The sequence below is a fragment of the Petromyzon marinus genome, chromosome 75 (assembly GCF_048934315.1).
Source record: "Petromyzon marinus isolate PM22_M1 ecotype Great Lakes invasive population chromosome 75, UKy_Petmar_22M1.pri1.0, whole genome shotgun sequence".
Taxonomy (NCBI): Eukaryota; Metazoa; Chordata; class Hyperoartia; order Petromyzontiformes; family Petromyzontidae; genus Petromyzon; species Petromyzon marinus.
The window spans coordinates 4518804-4534445 of record NC_133741.1 but is presented as its reverse complement, the minus strand read 5'-3'; the positions used below and the strand labels follow the sequence as shown (position 1 = coordinate 4534445).

Sequence of the window (15642 nt, the reverse complement as noted above, 5' to 3'; positions counted from 1 at the left end):
TTTACAAGAGGTGGTCCTTTTTTGAGCTGCCGTTTTTGTATTCACAAGAGGTGGTCCTTTTTTGAGCTGCCGTTTTTGTATATACAAGAGGTGGTCCTTTTTTGAGCTGCCGTTTTGTATTCACAAGAGGTGGTCCTTTTTTGAGCTGCCGTTTTGTATTCACAAGAGGTGGCCCTTTTTTGAGCTGCCGTTTTTGTATTTACAAGAGGTGGCCCTTTTTTGAGCTGCCGTTTTTGTATATACAAGAGGTGGCCCTTTTTTGAGCTGCCGTTTTGTATTCACAAGACGTGGTCATTTTTTGAGCTGCCGTTTTGTCTGTGTAAGATGTTGCGTGTTTGAGCTGCCGCTACCGCTCTGGCCCCTCATCCCCTACAACCGTATTTAATATTTAAGCTTCTGTTCATCCCTCCGGCCCCCCCCCCCCCCTCTCTCTCTCTGCCTCCCTGTCCGTCTTTCCTCCCTCCTTACCTTTTGGTGGACTTGTATATGTATTTCTACTGACCGTGTACCTCGTATTTTTTTCACTCTGTCTACGCTGGGATGTGCAATCCAAAGGTTGAACACGAAACGTAACGCTCTTCTGAAATCCGTGGTCCCCCAGGTAAGTGTCTAACTGTGTTGTTGGCCTGACTGGATGCGCTTCACGTACAATGTGTTTCTCAGGTTAGTTGAATTCTCGTCTCTCATCCTCTGGCTGTATTTACCGCCGTGATTTGTTCCTGACGCCTGATGAAGATCGCTTTGCGTTGCGATCGAAACGTCGTGATTGTTTTTTTGTTTTGACGTTACTTTATCGTATTTCCACACACGTGACTTCACATCGTAGCATATTAATGTTTCACTTTAGTTGTTACGCGACTTTACCTGCAGTCACGGATCAGGAATTGTATGCACCGTGTTAAATCGAACGTGGATCTTGTGTTTGCTTCGTGATTTTGAAAGGCTTTTTGGTGACCCCCCCTGCTAAGTAAGGAAAGGTGATGGTTTTGATTTGGTCCTCAGATGGTTCAATCGCAACGCTTGGGGTGTGGAGTCTCAATATCCATTCGTCTTGAGAGCTTGGTGTACGTGTTCCAGTTCGCTGGCTCGGTGATGATGGTCGGAAATAAATCGACCTGCTGTAGACCAGGCGAGGTGGTCAACATCTCACAGGGTCCGGGATCGAACCCACGACCTCCTGTAGACCAGGCGAGGTAGTCAACATCTCACAGTGTCCGGGATCGAACCCACGACCTCCTGTAGACCAGGCGAGGTAGTCAACATCTCACAGGGTTCGGGATCGAACCCACGACCTCCTGTATACCAGGCGAGGTAGTCAACATCTCACAGTGTCCGGGATCAAACCCACGACCTCCTGTACACCAGGCGAGGTAGTCAACATCTCACAGGGTCCGGGATCGAACCCACAACCTCCTGTAGACCAGGCGAGGTAGTTGTGGTTGTTGTGGTGGTGGTGGTGATTGTGGTGGTTGTTGTTATGATTGTAGTTGTGGTTGTAGTTGTGGTTGTAATTGTGGTTGTTGTGGTTGTAGCTGTGGCTGTTGTGGTTGTGGTTGTAGTTGTGGTTGTAGTTGTGGTTGTAGTTGTTGTAGTTGTTGTTGTTGTGGTTGTAGTTGTGGCTGTTGGTGCTGTGGTTGTAGTTGTGGTTGTAGTTGTGGTTGTAGTTGTTGTAGTTGTTGTTGTTGTGGTTGTAGTTGTGGTTGTTGTGGCTGTGGTTGTGTCCGCACTCTGTCTCTCTCTGTACGTCACCTGTAATGCAGCCCCCGACTGCGACTGCGATGTTGTTGTTGTGGTTGTGGTTGTTGTTGTTGTGGTTGTTGTTGTTGCTGGTTGAGGGCCACTCGTCCGACACCTGGTAGGGGTCGACCGGCGCCCCGTCCACGAACAGCGACACGGCCGGCCACAGCACGCTCAGCGTGTAGGTGTGCCATAGGCCGTCACACAGCTACGAGAGGTCAGCCACAACATCAACACCACAACAACAACACAACAACATCAACAACACCACCACCAGAACAACAACACAACAACAACAACACAACAACAACACAACAACACCACCACAACAACAACACAACACCACCACAACAACAACACAACAACACAACACCACCACAACAACAACACCACCACAACAACAACCACAGCACGCTCAGCGTGTAGGTGTGCCATAGGCCGTCACACAGCTACGAGAGGTCAGCCACAACACGCATTGGGGGAGAGCCACAACAGCAACACCACCACAACAACACCACCACAACAACACAACAACACAACAACACCTGGGGAGTAGTCACAACAACACAACACCACCACAACAACACAACAACAACACAACAACACCACCACAACAACAACAACAACAACACAACAACACCACCACAACAACAACACAACAACACAACAACAACAACACAACAACACAACAGCACCTGGGGAGTAGTCACAACAACACCACAACAACACAACAACAACACCACAACAACACAACAACAACACCACAACAACACCACAACAACACCACCACAACACAACAACACCTGGCGAGTAGTCACAACAACATCACCACCGCCACCAACACACACAACAACCGCCATTCACCACTAAAGTGGCAGTGATGTCACCACGACGCTTGTGCCAGGCTATGTGCACCTTGAGGCCACGTGAAGTGTCGAACGCCCGCTGGCAGGAGGTCACGGGGCAGACCCAGCAGGTGCCACGGGTCGAATGACTGAGATGACTGGCTGATGCACCACCTGTGCCCCCTACTGTGCCAACCTGCTGTGCTTTAGCCACCCGGCACTCCGCTCGTTGTTGTGAGCGTCGCTCCTCCGCCCTCCGTTGTTGTTGGAGGGCGACTGCTAGCTAGCTTACGAAATGTAAGCTAGCCTGCCTGTTTCGTAAGCGTAGAGAAGGGAGGGAATGACCGTGGCCGAGAAGACCTGAAGCTTCGTGCGGAGCGACAGACCAGGTAGCTTCCACACAGCGTTACGCAACCGATGAAAAGATATTGCCGCTCGACTGATTCGGAATGAGACCTCTGCTGTCAAAACGGAGCCGATCATAAGCACACTGCCCAGGTATGGGAAACTCTCCACTCTCTCCACAACTGCCCCAACACCAATTGGGAGTTGTGGGGGTGGAGTGTCCGATGGTACAAAATACCCAGGCAGGTGCTTAGCTTTGGTGGGGCTGATGGTAAGGCCCCACCTCTTAGTGGCACGCTCCAGTCTCAGCAGCAGCGTCTCCAACTCCTCCTCTGAATGAGCAGCTATTACCAGGTCATCGGCATACATAACGTGGTTGAGCAATAGGGAGCCATCCCTTGACCGCACCCGGGCATCGATCAGCCTCCCATTATATCTGTACCATATGGAGATTCCCCCGGTACAGCTATCGAAGGCTTCACGAACTACGTGGTCAAAATAGATGTTAAATAATGTGGGAGCCAGAGGACATCCCTGTCGCACCCCAAGGTGTACAGGGAATGGCTCTGACTCCCGGCCACGTAGTGTTACCCGGGCCCGCTCACCATCATGAAGGTCCTTAATGATCGTGAGCAGAGGGTCAGGGACTCCGAAAGCACGAAGAACAACCCAGAGCCCAGACCTATTGATGGTATCATAGGCCTTGACCAGGTCAATAAAGCAGAGATGTAGGTCTTGTTGGAATTCCCTACAACTCTGCTGTAGCAGAAGGACGGAAAATATGGCATCTGTGCAGGACCGCCCTTTCCTGAAACCGCATTGGGGCTCCGCAAGCCTCTCCTCAGCGTGCCTGGCAAGGCGATGTTGAATAACCCTTGACAGGACCTTTCCCGTCACACTGAGGAGTGAGATGCCCCTGTAGTTGTTACAGTCTGGGTGATCCCCCTTCTTAAAATGGGCGACCACCAGGGCATCCTTCCAATCCTGCAGAACCCATCCAGTGGACCAGACTGTTGTTAAGATGTCATGTAGGGCAGTCTGTGCACAAACGCCACCCTCCCTCAGCATTTCGCTTGGGAGATCATCTCTGTCCACTGCCTTTCCTGGTCTCAGACTCCGGATCACCTTTAGTACTTCCTCAACAGATGGCACCTCAGCCAGCCACTCACAGGGGGTGACCTCTTCCAATAATTGAGGCACCGCAGCCTCAGCAGGGTCATCCCCACTTTGTGCCACAATGTTTTCCTGGCTGAGGGATTTTCCCTCCCCCAGGACCTCACAGAAATGCTCAGCAAATCTGCAAACCTGTTCCTGGGGGTCGGAGATTGGATCACCGTTTTTTCCCCTAATGATGGTAATAGGTGTGGTGCTGCAGGTTACTTTTTTATGGAGTTGAAGAGCGATTTGTGATCAAGGGTCATTGAGCCAGACTCCATCTCCACAGCAACCCACGACCACCACCCATTCTTGCAGCGCCTCACAGCTCTCCGATCCTCCGAGCGAAGGCTGCGGTAAGCCTCCTCATTCTCTGACGTGGGATTCTGTAGCCGATCAGAGTGGGCCTGTCGCTTTTTCTGAGCCATCCTGAACACCTCCTCCGTCAGCCAGGGTCTCTGGGGAGGTCTTGACCGCGTACCCAAAGCAGCCATTGCAGCTGCATGAGTCACAGTCCTAAACCTCGCCTATTTACCCTCGACATCTGGAGGAGTCGGGGACGATGCCAATCCTAGCCGCAAGCGATGACGAAATTCTCGCTTGCAACTTTCATCAGATAACTGAGACCAGGCCACTTTAGGTTGGAATGGGGTCCTGGGTGTACACCCACCACCGGAGTGGAAGAATGGCAGGTGCATCTTACAGATGACAAGTCGATGGTCAGAGGGCAGATCAGCTCCACGGTAGGTCCTGGTGTCAAGGACATGGGCCCGCATCCGCTGTTCCATCACTATGTAGTCCAGCAGATGTTCTTGCTTAAACCCGGCATGCATCCATGATGTTGTGTGGATGTGCCACAGAGATCCAGGCGGTACCGGTCCAGCTCCCGACAGAGGAGCGGCAGCCTCTCCTCCGCAGTGAGCGTTCGGACATTCCACGTGGCCACCCGTAGTGGCTTTTCGTTGTTTCTGGAGGAGCCCCGAGGGTAGAGATTCAATCTCCTGGCACCGCCAATTGGGGTTTGGCCGTGAGACGTCATAGACGCCTGTCCCCCCGGGGCCTCCGGCACAAGCTTTTACCTCGTGGTTTAGTGGTAATTTACTGAAGGTGGAGGGGTTACCAGCCCCCTCGCACCCGTCTAGAGCCCCCGTTTAGCCCCTGTGGTGGTCACAGAGGCCCCCACGACACTGCTCACCACAGAGTTGCCGACCCGCAGCAACGAGGAGGTAGGGGGTTGTTTTGCTGAACACCGCCACCACCACTACTACCACTACTACTACTACCACTACTACTATCACTACCACTACTACTACCACTACTACCACTACTACCACTACCACTACTACCACCACTACTACCACTACCACCACTACTACCACTACTACTACTACCACTACCACTACTACCACTACTACCACTACTAATACTACTATCACTACTACCACTACTACCACTACTACTATCACTACTACTACTACCACTACTACTACCACTACTACTACTATCACTACCACTACTACCACTACTACTATCACTACCACTACTACCACTACTACCACTACTACTACCACTACTACCACTACTACTACTACCACTACTATCACTACCACTACTACCACTACTACTATCACTACCACTACTACCACTACTACTACCACTAGTACCACCACTACTACCACTACTACCACTACTACTACTACCACTATTACTACCACCACCACTACTACCACTACCACCACTACCACCACTACCACCACCACTACCACCACTACCACCACCACCACCGCCACCACCACTACCGCCACCACCACCATTGTCACCATCACCATCATCACCACCATCATTACCATCGACACCATCGACACCATCACCACCACCATCACCACCATCACCACCATCACCACTACCACCACCATCACCTCGTCGAGTTCCCAGTAGAACTCCGCTGGTTGTGGCTTCGTCATGGTGGGTGGTGCTTCAGTGGTGCCACCACCACCACCACCACCACCGCCACCACCACCACCGCCACCACCATCACCACCGCCACCACCACCACCACCACCGCCGCCCCTTAGCACGACCATCAGGCGGCAGGCAGGCAGTAGGAACAGCGCCACGGGCATCACTCTCTGCTCGTGTCCACCATCACCACCATCACCACCACCACCACCATCATCACCATCATCACCTGGTGGCAGCGGGGAGAGGGGTGGTGAGCGTGGTGGTGATGGTGGTGGTGGTGAGTGTGGTGAGTGGTGGTGGTGGTGGTGGTGAGCGTGGTGGTGGTGGTGGTGATGAGTGTGGTGATGGTGGTGATGGTTATGGTGGTGGTGAGTGTGGTGATGGTGGTGATGGTGAGTGTGGCAATGGTGACGATGGTGAGTGTGGTGGTGGTGGTGGTGGTGAGTGGTGGTGATTGTGGTGATGGTGGTGATGGTTGTGGTGGTGAGTGTGGCGATGGTGGTGATGGTGAGTGTGGTGATGGTGGTGGTGGTGAGTGTGGCGATGGTGGTGGTGATGATGGTGAGTGGTGGTGGTGGTGGTGGTGAGTGTGGCGATGGTGGAGATGGTGGTGATGATGATGATGTTGATGATGATGCTGATGATGATGTTGATGATGATGCTGATGATGATGATGATGCTACTGATGATGATGTTGATGATGCTGCTGATGATGATGCTGATGATGATGCTGCTGCTGATGATGATGAAGATGATGATGATGTTGATGCTGCTGCTGCTGATGATGCTGCTGATGATGATGATGAAGATGATGATGATGATGCTGCTGCTGCTGATGATGCTGATGATTATGATGATGATGATACTGATGATGATGATGATGATACTGATGATGATGATGATGATACTGATGATGATGATACTGATGATGATGATGCTACTGATGATGATGATGGTGATGATGATGATGATGCTACTGATGATGATGATGATACTGATGATGATGATGATACTGATGATGATGATGATGCTACTGATGATGATGATGATACTGATGATGATGCTACTCCATGGCGCACCCGTGAGTTGCGTGCTGCACAAGATCGACTCCACCCCATCGTCACGTGGTGGAGTCTCAGCATCACGTGGTGACGTCTCAGCATCACGTGGTGACGTCTCAGCATCACGTGGTGAAGTCTCATCGTCACGTGGTGACGTCTCAGCATCACGTGGTGAAGTCTCATCGTCACGTGGTGACGTCTCAGCATCACGTGGTGACGTCTCAGCATCACGTGGTGACGTCTCAGCATCACGTGGTGACGTCTCAGCATCACGTGGTGAAGTCTCATCGTCACGTGGTGACGTCTCAGCATCACGTGGTGAAGTCTCAACACCACGTGGTGAAGACTCATCACGTGGTGAAGTCTCAGCATCACGTGGTGACGTCTCAGCATCACGTGGTGACGTCTCAGCATCACGTGGTGACGTCTCAGCACCACGTGGTGAAGTCTCATCACGTGGTGAAGTCTCAGCACCACGTGGTGAAGACTCCTCATCACCATGTGGTGACGTCTCAGCACCACGTGGTGACGTCTCATCATCACCACGTGGTGACGTCTCAGCACCACGTGGTGAAGACTCCTCATCACCATGTGGTGACGTCTCAGCACCACGTGGTGACGTCTCAGCACCACGTGGTGACGTCTCCTCATCACCACGTGGTGACGTCTCCTCATCACCACGTGGTGAAGTCTCAGCACCACGTGGTGAAGTCTCAGCACCACGTGGTGACGTCTCAGCACCACGTGGTGACGTCTCAGCACCACGTGGTGACGTCTCAGCACCACGTGGTGACGTCTCCTCATCACCACGTGGTGATGTCTCCTCAGCACCACGTGGTGAAGTCTCAGCACCACGTGGTGACGTCTCAGCACCACGTGGTGACGTCTCCTCATCACCACGTGGTGACGTCTCAGCACCACGTGGTGACGTCTCATCACCACGTGGTGACGTCTCAGCACCACGTGGTGACGTCTCAGCACCACGTGGTGACGTCTCCTCAGCACCACGGTGGACTCCCCCTGAGGCTTCCCTGCGCATCCACAGCGAGAGGGAGAAGCTGGACGAGGAGAGGAGCACAGAGGCAGCGCTGTCGGGGAGATGCACCACCTGGGGTAGACACAGAGACACACACAGAGACACAGAGACACACACAGAGACACACACAGAGACACAGACAGCGAGAGGGAGAAGCTGGACGAGGAGAGGAGCACAGAGGCAGCGCTGTCGGGGAGATGCACCACCTGGGACACACACACAGAGACACAGAGACACAGAGACACAGAGACACACACAGAGACAGACACAGACACACACAGAGACACCCACAGAGACACACACAGAGAGACACACACAGAGACACACACAGAGACACACACAGAGACACACACAGAGACACACAGTGAGACACACAGAGACACAGAGACACACACAGAGACACACACAGAGACACAGAGACACAGAGACACAGAGACACACACAGAGACACAGAGACACACACAGAGACACAGACACACACAGTGAGACACAGAGACACACACAGAGACACAGACACACACAGACACACAGAGACACACAGTGAGACACACAGAGACACACACAGAGACACACAGACACACACAGACACACAGAGACACAGAGACACACAGAGACACACACAGAGACACACAGAGACACAGAGACACACACAGAGACACAGAGACACACACAGAGACACACACAGAGACACAGACAGCGAGAGGGAGAAGCTGGACGAGGAGAGGAGCACAGAGACAGCGCTGTCGGGGAGATGCACCACCTGGGGTAGACACAGAGACACAGAGACACAGAGACACAGAGACACACACAGAGACACAGAGACACACACAGAGACACACACAGAGACACACACAGAGACACAGAGACACAGAGACACAGAGACACACAGAGACACAGACACACAGAGACACAGAGACACACACAGAGACACACAGTGAGACACACAGAGACACACACAGAGACACACAGACACACACAGACACACAGAGACACACACAGAGACACACACAGAGAGTCACACAGAGACACACAGAGACACACACAGAGACACACACAGAGACACAGACAGAGACACACACAGAGAGTCACACAGAGACACACACAGAGACACACAGTGAGACACACAGAGACACACACAGAGACACAGAGACACACACAGAGGCACACACAGACACACAGAGACACAGAGACACACACAGACACACTCACACAGAGACACACACAGAGACACACACAGAGACACAGAGACAGAGAGACACACACAGAGACACAGAGACACAGAGACACACAGAGACACACACAGAGACACACACAGAGACACACACAGAGACACAGACACACACAGACACACACAGAGACAAACACAGACACACAGAGACACAGACAGCGAGAGGGAGAAGCTGGACGAGGAGAGGAGCACAGAGGCAGCGCTGTCGGGGAGATGCACCACCTGGGGTAGACACAGAGACACAGAGACACAGAGACACACGCAGAGACACAGAGACACACACAGAGACACACAGTGAGACACACAGAGACACACACAGAGACACAGAGACACACACAGAGACACACACAGAGACACACACAGAGACACACACAGAGACACAGACAGAGACACACACAGAGAGTCACACAGAGACACACACAGAGACACACAGTGAGACACACAGAGACACACACAGAGACACACACAGAGACACACACAGACACAGAGACACAGAGACACACACAGACACACTCACACAGAGACACACAGAGACACACACAGAGACACAGAGACACACAGAGACACAGAGACACACAGAGACACACACAGAGACACAGACAGCGAGAGGGAGAAGCTGGACGAGGAGAGGAGCACAGAGGTAGCGCTGTCGGGGAGATGCACCACCTGGGGTAGACACAGAGACACAGAGACACACACAGAGACACACACAGAGACACACACAGAGACACACACAGTGAGACACACAGTGAGACACACAGTGAGAAACACAGAGACACACAGAGATACACACAGACACACACAGAGACATAGAGACAGACACAGAGACACACAAACACACAGAGACACACACAGAGACACAGAGACACAGAGACACACACAGAGACACACACAGAGACACACACAGGGACACACACAGAGACACACACAGAGACACACAAAGAGACTCACACAGAGACACACACAGAGACACACACAGAGACACACACAGAGACACAGAGACACACACAGAGACACACACAGAGACTCACACAGAGACACACACAGAGACACACACAGACACACACAGAGACTCACACAGAGACACACACAAAGACACACACAGACACACACAGAGACACACACAGAGACACACACAGAGACACACACAGAGACACACAGAGAGACACACAGACACACACAGAGACACAGAGACACACACAGAGACACAGAGACAGACACAGAGACAGACACACACAGAGACACACACAGACAGTGAAGCGTGCTGTAAACACTTGCCCCTACAGCCTGCTAGAGGCTACACGGGGGAGCTTTGTCTGTGTGTGTGTCACTGTGTGTCACTGTGTGTGTGTCTGTGTGTGTGTCACTGTGTATGTGTCACTGTGTGTGTGTCTGTGTGTGTGTCACTGTGCGTGTGTGTGTATCTGTGTGTCTATCTGTGCGTGTGTGTCACTGTGTGTGTGTGTCTGTGTATGTGTCTGTGTGTGTGTCACTGTGTGTGTGTGTCACTGTGTGTGTGTCTGTGTGTGTGTCACTGTGTGTGTGTGTCTCTGTGTGTCTATCTGTGCGTGTGTGTCACTGTGTGTGTCTATCTGTGTGTATGTTAGGGAGCGATAGTGTAGTGGTTAGCGCTACGCTGCGCTATGAACCTGGTGACCCGAGTTCAATTCCAACACCAGTGACGATTATCTGAACCGGTCCTGGGCCTCCCCTAGGTCGACTCAGCCTAAAATGAGTACCCGGTGCGGTGTGTAGTAAACATTGCCACTGGGGAGACAAAGGCGGTCGGGCGTGGTGCTGGCCACCCACCCCCTCGATAACAGCACTTGCCCCTACAGTCTGTTAAGACTGTACAGGGGATCTTTGTCTTTGTTTTGTGTGTCTGTGTGTGTGTGTCTGTGTGTCTGTGTCTGTGTGTGGGTGTCTGTGTGTGTCTGTCTGTGTCTCTGTGTGTGTGTCTGTGTGTGTGAGACTGTGTGTGTGTCTCTTTGTGTCTTTGTGTCTGTGTCTGTGTGTGTCTGTGTGTCTGTGTGTGTCTGTGTGTGTGTGTCTGTGTGTGTGTGTCTGTGTCCGGCAAAACAACCCCCTACCTCCTCGCGGTGCCGGACGGGCAACTCTGTCATGGACAGTGCTGTGGGGGGAGGTCCAATTCCGATTGGCTCCTCCCCTCATGGCGTCTGTGACCACCACAGGGGCTAAACGGGGGCTCTGGACGGGTGCGAGGGGCTGGTAACCCCTCCACCTTCAATTAATTACCACTAATCCACGAATTAAATATGTAACTAATAAGCTTGTGCCGGAGGCCCCGGGGGGACAGGCGTCTATGACGTCTCCTGGCCAAACCCCAATTGGCGGAGCCAGGAGATTGAATCTCTACCCTCGGGGCTCCTCCAGAAACAACGAAAAACCACTACGGGTGGCCACGTGGAATGTTCGAACGCTCACTGCGGAGGAGAGGCTGCCACTCCTCTGTCGGGAGCTGGACCGGTACCGCCTGGATCTCTGTGGCATTCAGGAGGTCCGGTGGAGCGGTTCTGGCTCCTGCCACCATGAGGGGTGGAAAGTCCTCTACTCAGGGCAGCAGACTGTCAAACAACAGGGTGTGGCTCTTCTTCTGAACAAAAGAATGAAGGGGGCGTGGGAGCGTGACGGTGAGGTGTGGGAAGCTGTAAGTCCCAGGCTACTTTGGGCCCGCCTTCCCATCAACCCGAGGCGAGGAGTGGTGGTCGTGGTTACTTATGCCCCCACCGAAGACGAACATCCGTGGAGGGATGCAGGCAAGGCCGATGAGTCAGATGCCTTCAATGACCTCCTGTCACAGGTGCTGGCTAAAGTGGCCCCTCAGGATAGAGTCATTATGTTGGGTGACTTAAATGCCCGAGTTGGTCATGATGCTGGCACCTGGTCTGGAGTGATTGGAGGGCATGGGTCAGATCAGCTCAATAACAACGGTAGGAGCCTGCTAGATTTTTGTGCAGCCCATGGGCTTGTACTTACCAACACGCTGTTCCGGCATTGGCGCATCCACACAACATCATGGATGCATGCCGGGTCCAAGCAAGAACATCTGCTGGACTACATAGTGACGGACCAGCAGATGCGGGCCCATTTCCTTGACACCAGGACCTACCGTGGAGCTGATCTGCCCTCTGACCATCGACTAGTCATCTGTAAGATGCGCCTGCCATTCTTCCACTCCGGTGGTGGGTGTACACCCAGGACCCCATTGCAACCTAAGGTGGCCTGGTCTCAGCTAACTGATGAAAGTTGCAAGCGAGAAATTCATCATCGCTTGCGGCTGGGATTGGCATCGTCCCCCACTCCTCCTGATGTCGAGGGTAAATTGGCGAGGTTTAGGACTGTGACTCATGCAGCTGCAATGGCTGCTTTGGGTACGCGGTCCAGACCTCCCCAGAGACCCTGGCTGACAGAGGAGGTGTTCAGGATGGTTGAGAAAAAGCGACAGGCCCACTGTCATCGGCTAGAGAATCCCACGTCAGAGAATGAGGAGGCTTACCGCAGCCTTCGCTCGGAGGTTCGGAGAGCCGTGAGGCGCTGCAAGGATGGGTGGTGGTCGCGGGTTGCTGAGGAGATGGAGTCTGCCTCAGTGGCCCGTGATCCTAAATCTCTATTTAACTCCATCAAAAAGTAACCTGCAGCGCCACACCTATTACCATCATTAGGGGAAAAAACGGTGATCCAATCTCCGACCCCCAGGAACAGGTTTGCAGATTTGCTGAGCATTTCTGTGAGGTCCTGGGGGAGGGGAAATCCCTCAGCCATGAAAACATCGTGGCACAAAGTGGGGATGACCCTGCTGTGGCTGCGGTGCCTCAAATATTGGAAGAAGTCACCCCCTGTGAGTGGCTGGCTGAGGTGCCATCTGTTGAGGAAGTACTAAAGGTGGTACAGAGTCTGAGACCAGGAAAGGCAGCGGGCAGAGATGATCTCCCAAGCGAAATGCTGAGGGAGGGTGGCGTTTGTGCACAGACTGCCCTATATGACATCATAACAACAGTCTGGACCACTGGACGGGTTCCGCAGGATTGGAAGGATGCCCTGGTGGTCCCCCTTTTTAAGAAGGGGGACCGCACAGACTGTAACAACTACAGGGGCATCTCACTCCTCAGTGTGCCGGGAAAGGTCCTGGCAAGGATTATTCAGCATCGCCTTGCCAGGCACGCTGAGGAGAGGCTTGCGGAGCCCCAATGCGGTTTCAGGAAAGGGCGGTCCTGCACAGATGCCATATTTTCTGTCCGTCTGCTACAGCAGAGGTGTAGGGAATTCCAACAAGACCTACATCTCTGCTTTATTGACCTGGTCAAGGCCTATGATACCATCAGTAGGCCTGGGCTCTGGGTCGTTCTTCGAGCTTTTGGAGTACCTGACCCTCTGCTAACGATCATTAAGGACCTTCATGATGGTGAGCGGGCCCGGGTAACACTACGTGGCCGGGAGTCAGAGCCATTCCCTGTACACCTTGGGGTGCGACAGGGATGTCCTCTGGCTCCCACATTATTTAACATCTATTTTGACCACGTAGTTCGTGAAGCCTTCAATAGCTGTACCGGGGGAATCTCCATATGGTACAGATATAATGGGAGGCTGATCGATGCCCGGGTGCGGTCAAAGAATGGCTCCCAATTGCTCAACCACGTTATGTATGCTGATGATTTGGTAATAGCTGCTCATTCAGAGGAGGAGTTGGAGACGCTGCTGCTGAGACTGGAGCGTGCCACTAAGAGGTGGGGCCTTACCATCAGCCCCACCAAAACTAAGCACCTGCCTGGGTATTTTGTACCATCGGACACTCCATCCCCACAACTCCCAATCGGTGATGGGGCAGTTGTGGAGAGAGTGGAGAGTTTCCCATATCTGGGCAGTGTGCTTATGACTGGCTCCAGTTTAACAGCAGAGGTCTCACTCCGAATCAGTCGAGCGGCAATATCTTTTCATCGGTTGCGTAACGCTGTGTGGAAGCTACCTGGTCTGTCGCTCCGCACTAAGCTTCAGGTCTTCTCAGCCACGGTCATTCCCTCCCTTCTCTACGCTTGCGAAACGTGGACCCCCCTAATGGAACATCTTCGCCGGTTAGAAACATTTAGGCTGGCCTGCCTACGATCCATCCTGGGTTTAACCAGACTGGATTGTGTGAGGAGCTCACAAATCCTTGAAAGATCTGGACAAGGTCCCATCGGTGAGCTTCTCCGGCGGGGAAGGCTGCGATGGCTGGGTCATGTAGCCCGCATGCCCAGCCACCGCATGCCGAAACAGCTTTTGTTTGGCCGGATTGAGGGGGCTAAGCGGGCGCGGCACGGACTAGAGAAGAGATGGAGTGATGTGGTACAGGAGGACGTGGAGCTGAGTGGACTTGTCGATGACTGGTACCAGCGGTGTAAAGATCGGCCTCTGTGGAGGAGGCTCGTGAAGGATGCTACTGGGCAGATGGAGGCAGTCGCCCTCCAACAACAACGGAGGGCGGAGGAGCGACGCTCACAACAACGAGCGGAGCGCCGGGTGGCTAAAGCACAGCAGGTTGGCACAGTAGGGGGCACAGGTGGTGCATCAGCCAGTCATCTCAGTCAGTCGACCCGTGGCACCTGGGTCTGCCCCGTGACCTCCTGCCAGCGGGCGTTCGACACTTCACGTGGCCTCAGGGTGCACATAGCCTGGCACAAGCGTCGTGGTGACGTCACCGCCACTTAGTGGCGAATGGCGGTTGTTGTTGTTGTGTCTGTATAAGAGAGTGTGTGTGTGTGTGTCTGTGTGTGTGTATGTGTGTGTGTCTGTGTATGTGTGTGTGTATATGTGTGTGTGTAACACGTGTGTGTGTGTAACACGTGTGTGTCTCTACTGTGTGTGTATGTAACACGTGTGTTCCTGTGACCTGCGAGCCATCGAAGTGTAAGTGTGTGTGTGTATGTTAGTGTGTGTGTAACATGTGTGTAACACACATGTGTGTAACATGTATGTAACACACATGTTACACACATGTGTGTTACACACATGTGTGTAACATGTATGTAACACACATGTTACACACATGTGTGTTACACACATGTGTGTAACATGTATGTAACTCGTGTGTGTGACCTGCGAGCCATCGAAGTGTAAGTGTGTGTGTCTGTGTGTGTCTGTTAGTGTGTATGTGTGTGTGTGTGTTAGTGTGTGTGTCTCTACTGTGTGTGTATGTTAGTGTGTGTATGTTAGTGTGTGTGTAACATGTGTGTAACACGTGTGTAACATGTGTGTAACACGTGTGTAACATGTGTG

The 15642-nt window shown here is 52.8% G+C and overlaps 1 protein-coding gene across 5 annotated transcripts in view; it reads right to left on the bottom strand.

The window, feature by feature from the left end:
• The window catches only part of LOC116958277 (calsyntenin-1-like), a 64881-nt gene that overhangs the window by 12798 nt on the left and 36441 nt on the right, over positions 1-15642 (bottom strand). For 3 of the 5 annotated variants that reach the window (XM_076056305.1, XM_076056306.1, XM_076056304.1), the window contains 3 exons: positions 7124-8213; positions 6002-6270; positions 1750-1945 (listed from right to left, as the gene is read on the bottom strand). In XM_076056305.1, coding sequence (XP_075912420.1) covers positions 1750-1945; positions 6002-6270; positions 7124-8213 — 1555 coding nt within the window. The other 2 variants (XM_076056307.1, XM_076056308.1) reach the window with 2 other exon arrangements.